Here is a 19505-nt window from a genome sequence, read left to right as displayed (position 1 = left end):
TTGCTAATTACATGAAAGAGAAAACATAATTTATGTAAGAACTTACCTGATAAATTCATTTCTTTCATATTAGCAAGAGTCCATGAGGCCCACCCTTTTTGAGGTGGTTATGATTTTTTTGTATAAAGTACAATTATTCCAATTCCTTATTTTTGATGCTTTCGCTCCTTTATCACCCCACTTTTTGGCTATTCGTTAAACTGAATTGTGGGTGTGGTGAGGGGTGTATTTATAGGCATTTTAAGGTTTGGGAAACTTTGCCCCTCCTGGTAGGAATGTATATCCCATACGTCACTAGCTCATGGACTGTTGCTAATATGAAAGAAATGAATTTATCAGGTAAGTTCTTACATAAATTATGTTTTCTGTCCTTGCTTCTGGGTGCAGTAATTTTTGGATTAACCAACGATATTTAAGTTAAATTTGGGAATAATTTAAAGTTTTTTTGAAAAATTGTTAACTTTTTCTTTTCTTAAAGGCACAGTGCACATTTTTTCTAATGTTTATTTTATGCTATAAATAAGTGTTTAAACGACTTTTGTGGTATTACTAGTCTATTCAACATGTCTGACATTGAGGTTTCTCATTGTTCTATGTGTTTAGAAGCTATTGTGCAACCCCCTCTAACATTGTGTAACTTTTGTACTGAAAGGGCTTTACAATGTAAAAAGCATATTTTAAATAAAGTAGGTGTGCCTAAGGATGATTCTCAGTCTGAAGAGAATCAGGATATGCCATCCAATTCTCCCCAAGTGTCACAACCTTTAACGCCCACACAAGCGACGCCTAATACTTCTAGTGCGTCTAATTCCTTTACTCTGCAGGAGATGGCTGCAGTTATGTCAACTACCCTTACAGAGGTATTGTCTAAATTACCAGTGTTGCATGGTAAACGCAGCAGTGACGTGCAGTGACGTCAGAGGCTGGTGAGGCAGTGGCTAGGATACGCCTTCATTCTTTAGATATCCTTTGTTGAAGAAATATCCATGCACATGGGTGAGCCAATCACATGAGGTATCTATGTGCAGCCACCAATCAGCAGCTACTGAGCATATTTAGATATGATTTTCAACAAAGGACATCAAAAGAATGAAGAAAATTAGATATTAGATGTAAATTGGAAAGTTATTTAAATTTGCATATGGGTTTCATATGGGTTTCATGTCCCTTTAAATGGTGTCTTGGAAAACTGGTCAACTTAGTAAACATCTGATTTTAGTCTAAAAGGATTGTAACAGAAACTCTTGCCAGATAACACAATGCTTGCTCTGATTATGAGATCTAGAAATCCATGCCCATTAAAATATGTTTAAAACATACTTTTTACTTTAATGCTGCAAATTATGCTTATAGATTCTTTCATTACAATAGGGGTGAGAGTCAGAGGGGGAGGAAGATAGACAGAGAGAGAGAAAGAGACCATGGGGGAGAACAACACATAAGGAGAGAGATGGATAGATAGATAGAGAGAGACACACACACACACACAAGGGGGGGGGGGGGGACCACTGCATTTTAAAGTAATAAAACAGCAGAGCTACAGAGAGTTCAGAAAATTAGTCTATAATTTAGTGTGAAGTACAGAGGCAAGCTGCTAAGTTAGTGGGTGTAAAGTTTGAGTAAACAAAATACAAAAACGACCCTGCTGTAAAAGAGTAAAAAAAACACTAAACCACATTCATTAAATTATCATTTTCACTAACAGAATCCCTTTCAGTAAAATCTTACTTTAATAAGATGTGGCTGAAACACTGCTCTCTGTAACTCTTTTCCTGCTCTGTAAGGATTCAGGAAGTGACAGTGGCACATTCCACTGCAATTAGAGGGGAAGAACAGAACTCTCTTTTTCACTTTAGCAAAGCTAGCAGGTTCACAGGACAGCAACAAAATATATGAAAGTAGTTTTTTTCCGTTTTTGTTTTGTTTTATATGATTTAACATCCAGCCCCAACCCTATGTTCCACTTACTAATGCCTCTCGCTGGATTGGTTCAGCCCAAATAGGACTGCCTCAAATAAAGCACTTATGGGCCATGCAATGATCTTAACCACTTTCATCCAGTAGATGGCGCAGCATGTTGTGTAATGGTGGGCAGACATGCTTGTGCCTCTCCATTGCACAACATATAGTTGTGAGAAAAAAAAATGCTGGGGAAAAAAAAATACAATTTTGTTTTTTTAAAGCCAATAAAAAAATATATATTTTTGCCCATATGAGAGGTGAAGCACTGCCTCACCTGCCTCTAGTGACTGCACATCACTGAAACGCAGTAGGTCAAGTATTAATGTAAATACTGAATCCTCTGATGCTTTATTAGCTATTTCCGATGTTCCCTCACAGTGCTCTGAGTTGGGGATCAGGGAATTACTGTCTGAGGGTAAAATTTCTGATTTAGGGAATATTTTGCCTCAGACAGATTCGGATGCTATGTTATTTAAATTTAAGCTTGAACACCTCCGCCTGTTACTTAGGGAGGTTTTAGCGATTCTGGATGATTGTGACCCTATTGTGATTCCTCCAGAGAAATTGTGTAAAATGGATAAATATTTGGAAGTACCTACTTACACTGATGTTTTTCTGGTTCCTAAGAGAATTTTGGAAATTGTTATAAAGGATTGAGATAGACCAGGTATACCATTTTCTCCCCCTCCTAATTTTAAGAAAATGTTTCCCATATCAGATACCATTCGGGACTCATGGCAAACGGTCCCTAAGGTAGAGGGAGCTATATCTACCATAGCTAAGCGTACTACTATACCCATTGAGGATAGTTGTGCTTTCAAAGACCCTATGGATAAGAAATTAGAGGGTCTTCTTAAGAGATTATTTGTTAATCAGGGGTTTCTTTTACAACCTACGGCTTGCATTGTTCCAGTAACTACTGCAGCAGCTTTTTGGTTTGAGGCTCTAGAAGAGTCTCTTAAGGTTGAGATTCCATTAGATGACATCTTAGATAGAATTAAGGCTCTCAAGCTAGCTAATTCTTTTATTACTGATGCCGCTTTTCAAATGGCTAAATTAGCGGCAAAAAATGCAGAATTTGCTATTTTAGCACGTAGGGCATTGTGGTTCAAATCTTGGTCTGCTGAAGTGTCATCAAAACATAAGCTTTTAGCTATTCCTTTTAAAGGTAAGACCCTTTTCGGGCCAGAATTGAAGGAAATCATTTCTGATATTACAGGAGGTAAAGGCCATGCCCTACCTCCAGGATGAATCGGTTAAAATGAGGGGTAAACAGAATAATGTTCCTTTCGGAACTTTAAAGGAGGACACCTCGCTTCTTCTTCCTCAAAGCAGGAAGGGAATTTTACCCAATCTAAGTCAGTCTGGAGACCTAATCAGAACTGGAATAAGGGTAAACAATCCAAAAAGCCCGCTGCTGCTCCTAAGATAGCATGAAGGGGCGGCCCCCGATCTGGGACTGGATCTAGTAGGGGGCAGACTCTCTTTCTTTGCTCAGGCTTGGGCAAGAGATGTTCAGGATCCCTGGGCACTAGAAATAGTGACCCACGGTTATCAATTGGAATTCAAGGACTTTCTCCCAAGAGGGAGATTTCATCTTTCAAAGTTATCTGCAAGCCAGATAAAAACAGAGGCGTTCTTACGCTGTGTAAAAGACCTTTCTACTATGGGAGTAATTTGTCCAGTTCCAAAATTGGGACAGGGGTTTTACTCAAACCTATTTGTGGTTCCCAGAAAAGAGGGAACTTTCAGACCCATTTTAGATCTCAAGTGTCTAAACAAGTTTCTCAGAGTCCCATCGTTCAAGATGGAGACTATACGAACAATCTTACCAATGATCCAGGAGGGTCAATATATGACTACCGTGGATTTAAAGGATGCTTACCTTCATATTCCAATCCACAAGGATCATAATCAGGTTTCTAAGGTTTGCCTTCTTGGACAAACATTATCAGTTTGTGGCTCTTCCTTTTGGGTTGGCCACAGCACCCAGAATCTTCACAAAGGTTCTAGGGTCTCTTTTGGCGGTTCTCAGACCACGAGGAATAGCGGTGGCGCCTTATCTGGACAATATTCTGATTCAGGCGTCAACATATCATCTGACAAACTCTCACACGGACACAGTGTTGTCTTTTCTGAGAATCCACGGCTGGAAGGTGAACATAGAGAAGAGTTCACTTGTCCCACAGACAAGGGTTCCTTTCTTGGGAACTCTGATAGACTCGGTAGCCATGAAAATTTTTCTGACTGAGGTCAGAAAATCAAAGATTCTAAATACTTGCCGAGCACTTCAGTCCATTTCTCGGCCATCAGTGGCTTGGTGTATGGAGGTAATTGGATTTATGGTAGCGGCAATGGACATCGTTCCGTTTGCTCGCTTTCATCTCAGATCACTGCAACTGTGCATGCTCGGACAGTGGAATGGGGATTATGCGGATTTATCTCCTCAGATAAATCTGGATCAAGAGACCAGAAACTCTCTTCTTTGATGGTTGTCGCCGGATCATCTGTGCCAAGGGACTTGTTTCCACAGACCCTCGTGGGTGATAGTGACAACAGATGCCAGCCTTCTTGGCTGGGGTGCATTTTGGAACTCCCTGAAGGCTCAGGGTGTTTGGACTCAAGTGGAGTCTCTACTTCCAATCAAAATTTTGGAACTGAGAGCAATATTCAATACGCTTCAGGCGTGGCCTCAGTTGGCTTCGGCCAAATTCATCAGATTCCAGTCGGACAACATCACAACTGTGGCATTTATGAATCATCAGGGGGGAACAAGGAGTTCCTTAGCGATGATAGAGGTATCCAAGATAATCAGTTGGGCGGAGGCCCACTATTGTCATCTGTCAGCAATCTACATCCCAGGAGTAGAGAACTGGGAAGCGAGGATTCTCTGATTCGGTCATCAATACTTTGATATAGGCTAGAAAGCCTGTCACTAGAAAAATCTATCATAAGATATGGTGTAAATATCTTTATTGGTGTGAATCCAAGAGTTACTCATGGAGTAAAGTTGGGATTCCTAGGATTCTGTCTATTCTCCAAGAAGGATTGGAGAAAGGGTTATCAGCAAGTTACTTAAGGGGACAAATTTCAGCTTTGTCAATTCTGTTTCACAAACGTTTGGCAAATGTACCAGATGTTCAGTCTTTTTTTCAGGCTTTATCTAGAATTAAGCCTGCATTTAGACCCATTACTCCTCCCTGGAGTTTGAATTTAGTCCTTTGAGTTCTTCAAGGGGTTCTGTTTGAACCCATGCATTCCATGGATATCAAATTGTTATCCTGGAAAGTTCTGTTTTTAGGTTGTTTCAAATAATATTAATCAGGAAATTGTTGTTCCTTCCTTATGTCCTAACCCTTCTTCTAAGAAGGAGCATATGTTGCATAATTTGGATGTGGTCCGTGCCTTAGATTTTTACTTACAGGCAACTAAGGATTTCCGTCAATCTTCTTCTTTATTCATTGTTTATTCTGGAAAGTGTAGAGGTCAGAAAGCTACGGCTACCTCTTTCTTTTTGGCCTTGGAAGTATCATCCGCCTGGCATATGAGACTGCTGGACAGCAGCCTCCTGAAAGAATTACGGCTCATTCTACTAGGGCTGTGGCTTCCACATGGGCTTTTAAAAGCGATGCATCTGTTGAACAGATTTGTAAGGCTGCGACTTGGTCGTCCCTTCACACTTTTTCCAAATTTTCCAAATTAGATACTTTTGCTTCTTCTGAGGCTATTTTTGGGAGCAAGGTTCTTTAAGCAGTGGTGCCTTCCGTTTAGGTCCCTGTCTTGTCCCTCCCTTTCATCCGTGTCCTATTGCTTTGGTATTGGTTTCCCACAAGTAAGGATTAAATCCGTGGACTCGTCATATCTTTGTAAAAGAAAACTAAATTTATGCTTACCTGATAAATTACTTTCTTTTACGATATGACAAGTCCACGGCCCACCCTGTTCTTTTTAAGACAGTTTTTCTTTATATTTTTTGTAAACTTCAGTCACCTCTGCACCTTTTAGCCTTTCCTTTTTCTCTTCCTATACCTTCGGCCGAATGACTGAGGGTGGAGGGGAAGGGGAGGGGCTATATATAAAGCTTTGCTGTGGTGCTCTTTGCCACTTCCTGTTAGCAGGAGGTTAATATCCCACAAGTAATTATGAAATCCGTGGACTCGTCATATCGTTAAAGAAAGTAATTTATCAGGTAAGCATAAATTTAGTTTTTTATCTGACCAGGGCTACTACTATTTGTAATGTTTTTCTAACAACCTCAAATAAAAGTACAGGTCAAAATTGTATTTCTTCTTAAAGGGACTGTGTACTGTAAAATTGGTTTTCCCTTTAACACGTTTTCCAGTAACTTACTATACCAGCTGCTGAGTATAACGTGTTAAAAATTCTCATTAATGTTTATTTTGTCTATATGAAATGGCTGTGGACTGAGCTTTTAGGGAAAGCAGACATCCTTCTCTTTATTATACATAATGGTCTCCTTACCTCATCTCTATGTATTTACACACAAAAAAACAGTACTCGGATAGAACAGTTGAAAATTAAAAGTTTAATACCTCTCTCTAACCCCCTACTTTTTTTTGGCTGCTTCCTATTTAGAAAGCTTTTATATAACCAGTACGTAAGTACTGAAATGTAAACTATTTAATACATTCCAGCATGCAAAATGGATCACTGGGAACACTTTAAAGGAGAGAAAATGTTACAGTACACAGTCAGTTTTTCACATTTAAAAATAACATAATTATTTGCTTCTATAGTACATATACATGTTGCTGCGTTTTTGCTGATGTCTCCAGCAGTGAGCAGTTTCTGGAGACCATATAATCTGTATGTTCTGTTCCTCAGCTACAGCTGCCCTACTGGCTGATGTGTTCCAAGCTGCACAATTAGCAGAAGTGCTTGGCACTGCTCTATTTCACTTTTAATGAATGGATAGATTCCCAAAGATACCCACAAATGATTAAATGAATGTTTTCTATTGTAACCACCTAAACTAACAGTAAAAATGTTTTACACTCCAATTATGATGGCTCTTGTTTTAGTGATCCATGTGCTTTCCTTCAACATCTTGCTATAGATCTGTTTGTTAACAAATTTCTAGTCTTTAATGCATATTAAAAATATACTTCCTTGGAATGTCAACATCTTAAATGTATGGGTATTTCTAGTGCTTTTAGGATTATTTTAATTTTTTTATTCCCCCCCCCCCATAAATTTATAGCCTGTTTTATTGCTAAAGGTATTTAGAATATTCAAAAACCAGTTCTCCCTAGGCTTTGATGCAATATGAAGAGTGCATTTCTTCTCAGAGAGACTGTACATGCATATTAGAAATTGGTTAATGTTAATAATTCCATAACTCATAATCTAACCCATAATATTGCCCAGATAACAATGTTACAGGGACAATGGCTGAGGCCTAGACATGACAAAACATTAGAACAATGAGTTGTATGTCTTATTTTTAGCTATGCTACCATTGTTAGAAATGCATAGAGTTGTGTTTAATAGAATTTTGTAATTATGTGTAGGTGGTGACTTTGTGGTATCGAGCGCCAGAGGTCTTACTTCAGTCCACGTACGCAACACCAGTAGACATGTGGAGCGTTGGATGCATTTTTGCAGAGATGTTCAGGCGGAAGTAAGTGCGCTAGAGAAATGTATTTTATAGCTCTTGTAACAAATTTGTTTGTCTATGAAACATTACTCTCTGTCCAGTTATGTTCTAGCCAGTTGAGTTCTTGCATTTTCCCACCTCAAAGGATGGTTATTGACAATATTTGCTATTTTTTGGAAACTTATTCTTCATAAACCTATGAAAGAATCAACTATTTGGACACAAAATAAAACCTCCCTGTTTAAGAAAAAATAGACGAATACAGTTGAAGCCCTTTATTTTGAAATTAATTTATATGGTTGAAAATTTTTCATGCTAACGCAAATTTTGTGTTTGCTTTTCAGACCTCTCTTTTGTGGAAATTCAGAAGCCGACCAGTTATGCAAGATTTTTGAGTGAGTATTTGTGTTTTCAAGGGAGATTTTTTTATCCCCAAAAAATTGGATCAGCCATTTGGAGGCAATGTAAGCATCTAGACCTAGAGACTAAGACAGGAGCCAATAAATCGGTTTAAACTTTAGGAGCCAATAAGAATATTTAAGCCACAGACATACATTTTAGCAGTCAGACAGTGGTTTTTGTATAGACATATATGCAGAATAACCCAAAAAGTTGGTAGTCAGTGGCTCATAGTCTTTTGGGTTTGTCAAGCCCTGCTCTAAGAACAATATTGGTAGTAACCCTGAGTTGTAATTTTAAATGACACATCTTTTTAGTAACCTACAAAAAACAAAACCTAATCACACATTAAAGTGTCCCATTTTAGAAGTAATAAAAAATAAAGTATTACAAAAGCTGGAAATGGAGAGCATAGATCTTGCGCAACACAATAAACAATTAAAGAATCTAAGTAATAAATTAATTGAGGAATTCAAAACGTAAGAATCAGAAACTGAATTTAGAGAATTAAGTAGAAAACAATATCCGAAAATATACATAAAAATCGATACTTTATCATACCTTAGAGAGGGTCATGGGTGTGGGTTTTCAAACATCTGTGTTTCAAATTAAAAAAGCATTGAAACTTAGACATTTGTCAAAATTAAACTTTCATAATTCAGATGGAGCATGCAGTTTTAATAGCCAACTTTCCAATTTATTTCTGTTATTAAATTTGATTTATCTAGTTATCCTTTGTTGAAGAGAATGCCTAGGAAGGCTCAGGAACAGAACATATCACTACTGTGATTGATGGCTGCACTTATGTCTCTTTTCACAGGCTCATCCGATCTGGTCCGTTAGATCCCCGTAGTGCAGTTACTTCTGTCTCTACTTCTCAAAAAAATAACACAAGATTTGATAATAGAAGTAAATTGGAAAGTTGTTAGAAATTACTTGGTTTATCTGAATCGTGAACTTACTTTACTATCCCTTTAACTTAAACAAAACTTACAAAAATAAAAAAGATAAAACTTAAACATATTTAAAGCAACCCGATTTAAAGTCAAAATTGGTATCCTTTGAAAGTGTATTGCTGAGAACTAGCTTAACACATCTGGTGAGCTAATGACAAGAAGCATATACTGTATGTGTAGCCACTAGTTACTAGCTAGATCTCATCAGTAAATTGCTGCTCCTGCTGCACACCAAAAGAACAAAACAAATTGGGAAAATAGAAGTGAGTTTGAAAGTTGTTCAAATTTGCATGCGCTGTCTGAACCATAAAGTATAATTTTGTCTTGCTGTCCCTTTTAAGTAGTATGTAATAATCTATGGTCCAACCATTATTAAAAAAAACAGCTCAAGAAAAGCTCCCATGTTAAATACATTTTCAATCTAAAATTCATTCACCTGTAGACACTGGATCTTTCTATAAACTTTCTATAAACTTGAAAGAAAATGGTGCAAGTAGTTTCAGAAGAAACATGTTTGCGATTAAACTTTATCTTGTATACAATATCTTATGAACTAGATAATCCAAAGAAAGGAGACACCTGCTCTAGCTGTGGTCAGTTTGTTGCCCATACTCTGTAGAGGACTTTTCCTGCAAAAATCATGTGACGGTAGAACTTAAGTTATATGATGTCAGCTCTCTTATCTCACTAAAGGTAGTGGCTACACTAATTTCTATGTCATCCTGTCCAAAAACAAGTAAATTGTTTGCTGTTTTTAACACAATCTGTTCCTTATTAAGTTTACTTTGATTTAACTGTGTATCTGGAGTCTACAACTTTCAGGTAGTCTCCCTCTAAGCAAACAAAAAATTTGCTTTGGAATCTTGAAATAAGACACCTAAATAGCAGAAGTAATGACTGGCCATAATCACCAAATAATCATTTTGTAATTGTCTACCTGGCACTAAAGACACTAAAACATGACTTATTTTGTCAATATTTAAACAACTTAAAGCGAAACTTAAAAACTACATCTACATGTTAGTCTCAGAATAATCGTTTCTTTGAATGCATCACTCTATTTGGCATTTATTTAGTGTTTAATGTCCCTTTAATGTTATTCCCCCACCTCACTCTAGTCTTTCTAAAATGGCAGCACCCATGATTAGAGGTAGATGCATGAAATGTGTTTAGTGTTTATTTACGCTTTAAGGGAAGTTAAACGCATCTTGCTTTTTGTGTAAAACAAATTGAGTTTGTCCTACATTCCCAGGAATAATTCCTCATAAGATTGGAGTGCATATTAAAGCTTCATTTAGATTTAGATCCCCTTAAGATTAGTTTTGAAGATAGCAGGTAAGATGGAATTGTGTTATACAACTATTAACCCCTTCTTTACTGGAAATTTCAGAGAAAAACTTGCCTAACGTACTGAATAATTTTTTTTTATCATTTTTGCTATCACTTAGTTTAAACAGAAATAGAGCCTTTGTTGTGTTTTTTTTGTTTGTTTTTTTTTTTAAATTTATATATTCAAACTATATATGTTTCTTTCATGTAATTGGCAAGAGTCCATGAGCTAGTGACGTATGGGATATACAATCCTACCAGGAGGGGCAAAGTTTCCCAAACCTCAAAATGCCTATAAATACACCCCTCACCACACCCACAATTCAGTTTTTACAAACTTTGCCTCCTAAGGAGGTGGTGAAGTAAGTTTGTGCTAAGATTTCTACGTTGATATGCGCTTCTCAGCATTGTTGAAGCCCGATTCCTCTCAGAGTACAGTGAATGTCAGAGGGACGTGAAGGGAGTATCACCTATTGAATACGATGATTTCTCTAACGGGGGTCTTTTTCATGGGTTCTCTGTTATCGGTCGTAGAGATTCATCTCCTACCTCCCTTTTCAGATCGACGATATTACTCTCAATTTACCATTACCTCTACTAATAACTGTTTTAGTACTGGTTTGGCTATCTGCTATATGTGGATGGGTGTCTTTTGGTAAGTATGTTTACATTACTTAAGACACTCTCAGCTATGGTTTGGCACTTTATGCAAATTATATAAAGTTCTAAATATATGTATTGTACTTTTTTTTTTTTACATTTCTGCGGTGTTTGTGTTTAGCTGTAATTTTCCTCTTACTCATTTACTGTACCCACACATATTATATACCGTTTTTCTCGCCATTAAATGGACTTTCTAAAGATACCATTATTTTCATCATATCTTATAATTTACTATAAAAAATTTTATAAAATATGAGGAAAAAATTGAAAAAAACACACTTTCTCCAACATAGGTGTGTCCGGTCCACGGCGTCATCCTTACTTGTGGGATATTCTCTTCCCCAACAGGAAATGGCAAAGAGCCCAGCAAAGCTGGTCACATGATCCCTCCTAGGCTCCGCCTACCCCAGTCATTCTCTTTGCCGTTGTACAGGCAACATCTCCACGGAGATGGCTTAGAGTTTTTTAGTGTTTAACTGTAGTTTTTATTATTCAATCAAGAGTTTGTTATTTTAAAATAGTGCTGGTATGTACTATTTACTCAGAAACAGAAAAGAGATGAAGATTTCTGTTTGTATGAGGAAAATGATTTTAGCACCGTAACTAAAATCCATGGCTGTTCCACACAGGACTGTTGAGAGCAATTAACTTCAGTTGGGGGAACAGTGTGCAGTCTCTTACTGCTTGAGGTATGACACATTCTAACAAGACGATGTAATGCTGGAAGCTGTCATTTTCCCTATGGGATCCGGTAAGCCATGTTTATTAAGATAGTAAATAAGGGCTTCACAAGGGCTTATTAAGACTGTAGACTTTTTCTGGGCTAAATCGATTCATTATTAACACTTATTTAGCCTTGAGGAATCATTTATTCTGGGTATTTTGATATGATTATATCGGCAGGCACTGTTTTAGACACCTTATTCTTTAGGGACTTTCCCTAATCATAGTCAGAGCCTCATTTTCGCGCCGGTATGGCGCACTTGTTTTTGAGGACAGCATGGCATGCAGCTGCATGTGTGTGGAGCTCTGATACATAGAAAAGTCTTTCTGAAGGCATCATTTGGTATCGTATTCCCCTTTGGGCTTGGTTGGGTCTCAGCAAAGCAGATTCCAGGGACTGTAAAGGGGTTAAATATAAAAACGGCTCCGGTTCCGTTATTTTAAGGGTTAAAGCTTCCAAATTTGGTGTGCAATACTTTTAAGGCTTTAAGACAATGTGGTGAAATTTTGGTGAATTTTGAACAATTCCTTCATACTTTTTCGCAATTGCAATAATAAAGTGTGTTTAGTTTAAAATTTAAAGTGACAGTAACGGTTTTATTTTAAAACGTTTTTTGTGCTTTGTTATCAAGTTTATGCCTGTTTAACATGTCTGAACTACCAGATAGATTGTGTTCTGACTGTGGGGAAACCAAGGTTCCTTCTCATTTAACTATATGTATTTTATGTCATAAAAAAATTTAGTAAAAATGATGCCCAAGATGATTCCTCAAGTGAGGGGAGTAAGCATGGTACTGCATCATCCCCTCCTTCGTCTACACCAGTCTTGCCCATACAGGAGGCCCCTAGTGCATCTAGTGCGCCAATACTCCTTACTATGCAACATTTAACGGCTGTAATGGATAATTCTATCAAAAACATTTTAGCCAATATGCCCACTTATCAGCGAAAGCGCGACTGCTCTGTTTTAGAAAATTCTGTAGAGCATGAGAACGCTGATGATATGGTTTCTGAAGGGCCCCTACACCAATCTGAGGGGGCCAGGGAGGTTTTGTCTGAGGGAGAAATTTCAGATTTAGGAAACATTTCTCAAACAAGCTGAACCTGATGTGATTACTTTTAAATTTAAGTTGGAACATCTCCGCGCTCTGCTTAAGGAGGTGTTATCCAATTTGGATGATTGTGATTATCTGGTCATTCCAGAACCACTATGTAAAATGGAAAAGTTCTTAGTGGCCCCGGGGCCCCCCGAAGCTTTTCCTATATCCAAGCGGGTGGCGTACATTGTTAGTAAAGAATGGGACAGGCCCGGTATACCTTTAGTACCTCCCCCCATATTTATAAAATTGTTTTCCTATAGTCGACCCCAGAAAGGACTGATGGCAGACAGTCCCCAAGGTCGAGGGGGCGGTTTCTACTCTACACAAGCGCGCCACTATACCCATAGAAGATAGTTGTGCTTTCCAAGATCCTATGGATAAAAAATTAGAAGGTCTGCTAAAGATGTTTGTTCAGCAAGGTTCCCTTCTACAACCAATTGCATGCATTGTCCCTGTCACTGCAGCCGCGTGTTTCTAGTTTGATGAGCTAGGAAAGGCGATTATTAGTAATTCTTCTTCTTATGAGGAGATTATGGACAGAATTCGTGCTCTTAAATTGGCTAATTCTTTCACCCTAGACGCCACCTTGCAATTGGCTAGGTTAGCGGCGAAAAAATTCTGGGTTTGCTATTGTGGCGCAGAGCGCTTGGTTAAAATCTTGGGCAGCGGATGCGTCTTCCAAGAACAAATTGCTTGACATTCCTTTCAAGGGGAAAACACTCTTTGGCCCTGACTTGAAAGAGATTATCTCTGATATCACTGGGGGCAAGGGCCACGCCCTTCCTCAGGATAGGTCTTTTCAAGACCAAAAATAAACCTAAGTTTCGTCCCTTTCGCAGAAACGGATCAGCCCCAAGGGCTACGTCCTCTAAGCAGGAAGGTAATACTTCTCAAGCCAATCCAGCCTGGAGACCTATGCAAGGCTGGAGCAAAGGAAAGCAGGCCAGGAAACCTGCCACTGCTACCAAGACAGCATGAAATGCGGGCCCCCGATCCGGGACCGGATCTGGTGGGGGGCAGACTCTCTCTCTTTGCTCAGGCTGGGGCAAGAGATGTTCTGGATCCTTGGGCGCTAGAAATAGTCTCCCAAGGTTATTCTCTGGAGTTCAAGGGGCTTCCTCCAAGGGGGAGGTTCCACAGGTCTCAGTTGTCTTCAGACCACATAAGAAGACAGGCATTCTTACATTGGGTAGAAGACCTGCTAAAAATGGGAGTGATTCATCCTGTTCCATTAGGAGAACAAGGGATGGGGTTCTACTCCAATCTGTTCATAGTTCCCAAAAAAGAGGGAACGTTCAGACCAATCTTAGATCTCAAGATCTTGAACAAGTTTCTCAAGGTTCCATCGTTCAAGATGGAAACCATTCGAACACTTCTTCCTTCCATCCAGGAAGGTCAATTCATGACCAAGGTGGATTTCAAGGATGCGTATCTACATATTCCTATCCACAAGGAACATCATCGGTTCCTAAGGTTTGCATTCCTGGACAAGCATTTCCAGTTCGTGGCGTTTTCTTTCGGATTAGCCACTGCTCCTAGGATTTTCTCATAGGTACTAGGGTCCCTTCTAGCGGTGCTAAGACCAAGGGGCATTGCTGTAGTACCTTACTTGGACGACATTCTGATTCGAGCGTCGTCCCTTCCTCAAGTAAAGGCTCACACGGACATTGTCCTGGCCTTTCTCAGATCTCACGGATGGAAAGTGAACGTGGAAAAGAGTTCTCTATCTCCGTCAACGAGGGTTCCCTTCTTGGGAACTATAATAGACTCCTTAGAAATGAGGATTTTTCTGACAGAAGCCAGTAAAACAAAACTTCTAGACTCTTGTCGGATACTTCATTCCGTTCCTCTTCCTTCCATAGCGCAGTGCATGGAAGTGATAGGTTTGATGGTAGCGGCAATGGACATAGTTCCTTTTGTGCGCATTCATCTAAGACCATTACAACTGTTCATGCTCAGTCAGTGGAATGGGGACTATTCAGACTTGTCTCCGAAGATACAAGTAAATCAGAGGACCAGAGACTCATTCCGTTGGTGGCTGTCCCTGGACAACCTGTCACAAGGGATGACCTTCCGCAGACCAGAGTGGGTCATTGTCACGACCGACGCCAGTCTGATGGGCTGGGGCGCGGTCTGGGGATCCCTGAAAGCTCAGGGTCTTTGGTCTCGGGTAGAATCTCTTCTACCGATAAATATTCTGGAACTGAGAGCGATATTCAATGCTCTCAAAGCTTGGCCTCAGCTAGCGAGGGCCAAGTTCATACATCAACCATCAGGGGGGAACAAGGAGTTCCCTAGCGATGGAAGAAGTGACCAAAATCATTCTATGGGCGGAGTCTCACTCCTGCCACCTGTCTGCTATCCACATCCCAGGAGTGGAAAATTGGGAAGCGGATTTTCTGAGTCGTCAGACATTGCATCCGGGGGAGTGGGAACTCCATCCGGAAATCTTTGCCCAAGTCACTCAACCGTGGGGCATTCCAGACATGGATCTGATGGCCTCTCGTCAGAACTTCAGAGTTCCTTACTACGGGTACAGATCCAGGGATCCCAAGGCGGCTCTAGTGGATGCACTAGTAGCACCTTGGACCTTCAAACTAGCTTATGTGTTCCCGCCGTTTCCTCTCATCCCCAGGCTGGTAGCCAGGATCAATCAGGAGAGGGCGTCGGTGATTTTGATAGCTCCTGCGTGGCCACGCAGGACTTGGTATGCAGATCTGGTGAATATGTCATCGGCTCCACCATGGAAGCTACCTTTGACAGACCTTCTTGTTCTAGGTCCGTTCGACCCACTCCAGCTGACTGCTTGGAGATTGAACGCTTGATCTTATCAAAGCGAGGGTTCTCAGATTCTGTTATTAATACTCTTGTTCAGGCCTGAAAGCCTGTAACCAGAAAAATTACCACATAATTTGGTATATCTGTTGGTGTGAATCTGCAGGATTCCCTTGGGACAAGGTTAAGATTCCTAAGAGTCTATCCTTCCTTCGAGAAGGATTGAAAAAAGGATTCTCTGCAAGTTCCTTGATGGGACAGATTTCTGCCTTGTCTGTGTTACTTCACAAAAAAGCTGGCAGCTGTGCCGGATGTTCTAGCCTTTGTTCAGGCTCTGGTTAGAATCAAGCCTGTTTACAAAATTTTGACTCCTCCTGGGAGTCTCAACCTAGTTCTTTCAGTTCTTCAGGGGGTTCCGTTTGAACCCTTACATTCCGTTGATATTAAGTTATTATCTTGGAAAGTTTTGTTTTTGGTTGCAATTTCTTCTGCTAGAAGAGTTTCAGAATTATCTGCTCTGCAGTGTTCTTCTCCTTATCTGGTGTTCCATGCAGATAAGGTGGTTTTGCGTACTAAACCTGGTTTTCTTCCAAAAGTTGTTTCTAACAAAAACATTAACCAGGAGATAGTTGTGCCTTCTTTGTGTCCTAATCCAGTTTCAAAGAAGGAACGTTTGTTGCACAACTTGGATGTAGTTCGTGCTCTCAAAGTTTACTTAGCAGCTACTAAGGATTTCAGACAAACTTTGTCTTTGTTTGTTGTTTATTCTGGTAAACGGAGAGGTCAAAAAGCAACTTCTACCTCTCTCTCCTTCTGGATTAAAAGCATTATCCGATTGGCTTATGAGACTGCCGGACGGCAGCCTCCTGAAAGAATCACAGCTCACTCCACTAGGGCTGTGGCTTCCACATGGGCCTTCAAGAACGAGGCTTCTGTTGATCAGATATGTAAGGCAGCGACTTGGTCTTCACTGCACACTTTTTCTAAATTTTACAAATTTGATACTTTTGCTTCTTCTGAGGCTATTTTTGGGAGAAAGGTTTTGCAAGCCGTGGTGCCTTCCATTTAGGTGACCTGATTTGCTCCCTCCCTTCATCCGTGTCCTAAAGCTTTGGTATTGGTTCCCACAAGTAAGGATGACGCCGTGGACCGGACACACCTATGTTGGAGAAAACAGAATTTATGTTTACCTGATAAATTACTTTCTCCAACGGTGTGTCCGGTCCACGGCCCGCCCTGGTTTTTTTAATCAGGTCTGATAATTTATTTTCTTTAACTACAGTCACCACGGTAACATATGGTTTCTCCTATGCAAATATTCCTCCTTAACGTCGGTCGAATGACTGGGGTAGGCGGAGCCTAGGAGGGATCATGTGACCAGCTTTGCTGGGCTCTTTGCCATTTCCTGTTGGGGAAGAGAATATCCCACAAGTAAGGATGACGCCGTGGACCGGACACACCGTTGGAGAAAGTAATTTATCAGGTAAACATAAATTCTGTTTTTTCTAACTTTGACCCTCAAAATCTCCTACACTTCAACAACTACCAAAAAACTCCCATGCTAAATAGTTTCTAAATTTTGTCCTGAGTTTAGAAATACTCAATGTTTACATGTTCTTTGCTTTTTTTGCAAGTTATAGGGCAATAAGTACAAGTAGCACTTTGCTATTTCCAAAAAATTTTTAAAAAAATTAGCGATAGTTACATTGGAACACTGATATCTGTCAGGAATCCCTGATTAACCCTTCACATATATATATTTTTTAAAAGAACACAACCTAAGGTATTAAACATGGGGTATTTTGACTCTTTCCATGCAACTATTTTACCACCAATCTATGCCAAAGTTTGAAAAGAAAAAAAAAAGTGGTGATTTTTTGACAAAATAGCAATTCAAGAATACATTTACTGAGAACGTTAAGGGTTACTGCCAAATAACACCCCAATATGTCTTCAGCAGCATCTCCTGAGTACAGTGATACCACCCATGTATAGGTCTGTTGGGTTCTCTGGGGGCTAAAAGGCCTTATTTTTAGGGGGCGCATTCCAGTTTTTTAATTTGGAATTTTCACATCTGTCGTCATGCACCCATGTCCTATTTGGGACATTTCTGAAGCCGGACAATGCAAATTACCCCCATCAAACCATATATTTTTAAAAAGTAGACACCCTAGGGTATTTCAAATGCTGGTATTTTAACACTTTGCATGCACTAATTCAACCACCAGTCTTTGTCAAACTTTTGGATAGTCATTTTGGTGTGTTATTTTTCACACGCATTGTACTTTAGGCATGGATTCTCAGTTCCTGTTATATGTTACTGACCAAAAACACCTCAATATGTGTTCAACAACAACAACTTCTGAGTACAGTGATACCACCCATGTATAGGTGTGTCGGGTTCTCTGGGGGCTAAAAGGCCTTAATTTTAGGGGGCGCATTCCAGTTTTTCAACTTGGAATTTTCATATATGTCATCATGCACCCATGTCCTATTTGGGACATTTCTGAAGCCGGGCAATGTAAATTACCCCCATCAAACCATATATTTTTGAAAAGTAGACACCCTAGGGTATTTCAAATGCTGGTATTTTAACACTTTCCATGCACTATTTCAACCACTAGTCTTTGTCAAACTTTTGGGTAGTCATTTTTTTTGTGTTATTTTTCACACACGTTGTACTTTAGGCATATATTCTCAGTCCCTGTTATGTGTTACTGCCAAAAAAAACCTCAATATGTATTCAACAACATCTCCTGAGTACAGTGATACCACCCATGTATAGGTGTGTTGGGTTCTCTGGGGGCTAAAAGGCCTTATTTTTAGGGGGCGCATTCCAGTTTTTCAACTTGGAATTTTCACATCCCATGCACCCATGTCCTATGTAGGACATTTCTGAAGCCGGCCAATGTAATTTACCCCCATCAAACCATATATTTTTGAAAAGTAGACACCCTAGGGTATTTCAAATGCTGGTATTTTAACACTTTCCATGCACTAATTCTTTGTCAAACTATTAGGCAGTCATTTTTTGTTATTTTTCACACACATTGTACTTTAGACATGAATTCTCAGCTCCTGTTATGTGTTACTGCCAAAGAAGACCCCAATATGTGTTCACCAACATCTCCTGAGTACAGTGATACCACCTATGCATAAGTTTCTTGGCTTGTTCGGGGGGTGTAATGCCAAATGTCCAACATGCGTTTGTGATTTTTTTTTCACATTTAACATATTTTATTTGCCTATTGTCTTTTTGGGGGTATTTTAACATACCCCAATTTATTTGTTTCCATGAATGTGCATATTTTTGAAATGTTGACACCCCAAGGTATTGTATATGGTGTGCTTTGATGCATTTGAAGTAACTGTTTTAGCTAAAAAAATTGGAGAAAGTGTATGGTGGCATTTTTTCAATTTTCATTTTTACACACACATTGCTTTTTGACTATGATTTAGGAGAGAATGTTGTAAGTTAGTGCAAAAAAATACTTCAGGTTGTTTTCTACTAGGCACCCTGAGTACACCTATGCCCCCCATGCATAGGTTTGCCAGGATTTTGGGAAGGTTATGTTACAATTTTATGACTTGTGATTTTAGTTATTAAGTGAGAGTATTTCTTCTGATAGGCCTATCTTTAGTTTGGGGCCTATTGTAAACCCCACTTTTATTTATTGCCATGAATGTGCATATTTTTGAAATGTTGACACCCCAAGGTATTGTATATGGTGTGCTTTGATGGCTTTTTAGCCAAAAAAATTGGAGAAAGTGTATGGTGGCAATTTTTCAATTTTCATTTTTACACACACATTGCTTTTTGACTATGATTTAGGAGAGACTGTTGTAAGTTAGTGCAAAAAAAATACTACAGGTTGTTTTCTGCAAGGCACCTTGAGAACACCTATGTCCCCCATGCATAGGTTTGACAGGGGTTTTTGTAAAAAAAAAAAAAAAAAAAGAACAGCCCCATTTTAGAAAAAA

The 19505-nt window shown here is 39.3% G+C and overlaps 1 protein-coding gene across 1 annotated transcript in view; it reads left to right on the top strand.

The window, feature by feature from the left end:
• The first annotated feature begins 7498 nt into the window (after positions 1–7498).
• CDK4 (cyclin dependent kinase 4) overlaps positions 7499–19505 on the top strand; it is a 102369-nt gene continuing 90362 nt past the window's right edge. The window contains exons 1-2 of the mRNA XM_053708209.1: positions 7499–7603; positions 7924–7974. Of these exons, the coding sequence (XP_053564184.1) occupies positions 7560–7603; positions 7924–7974 (95 nt within the window). The 5' untranslated portion in view covers positions 7499–7559. The remainder of the gene's footprint in view (positions 7604–7923; positions 7975–19505) is intronic.

The sequence above is a fragment of the Bombina bombina genome, chromosome 3 (assembly GCF_027579735.1).
Source record: "Bombina bombina isolate aBomBom1 chromosome 3, aBomBom1.pri, whole genome shotgun sequence".
NCBI classification, from domain to species: Eukaryota; Metazoa; Chordata; class Amphibia; order Anura; family Bombinatoridae; genus Bombina; species Bombina bombina.
The sequence above is the reverse complement of the archived record's forward strand: the minus strand, read 5'-3'. Positions and strand labels throughout refer to the sequence as shown.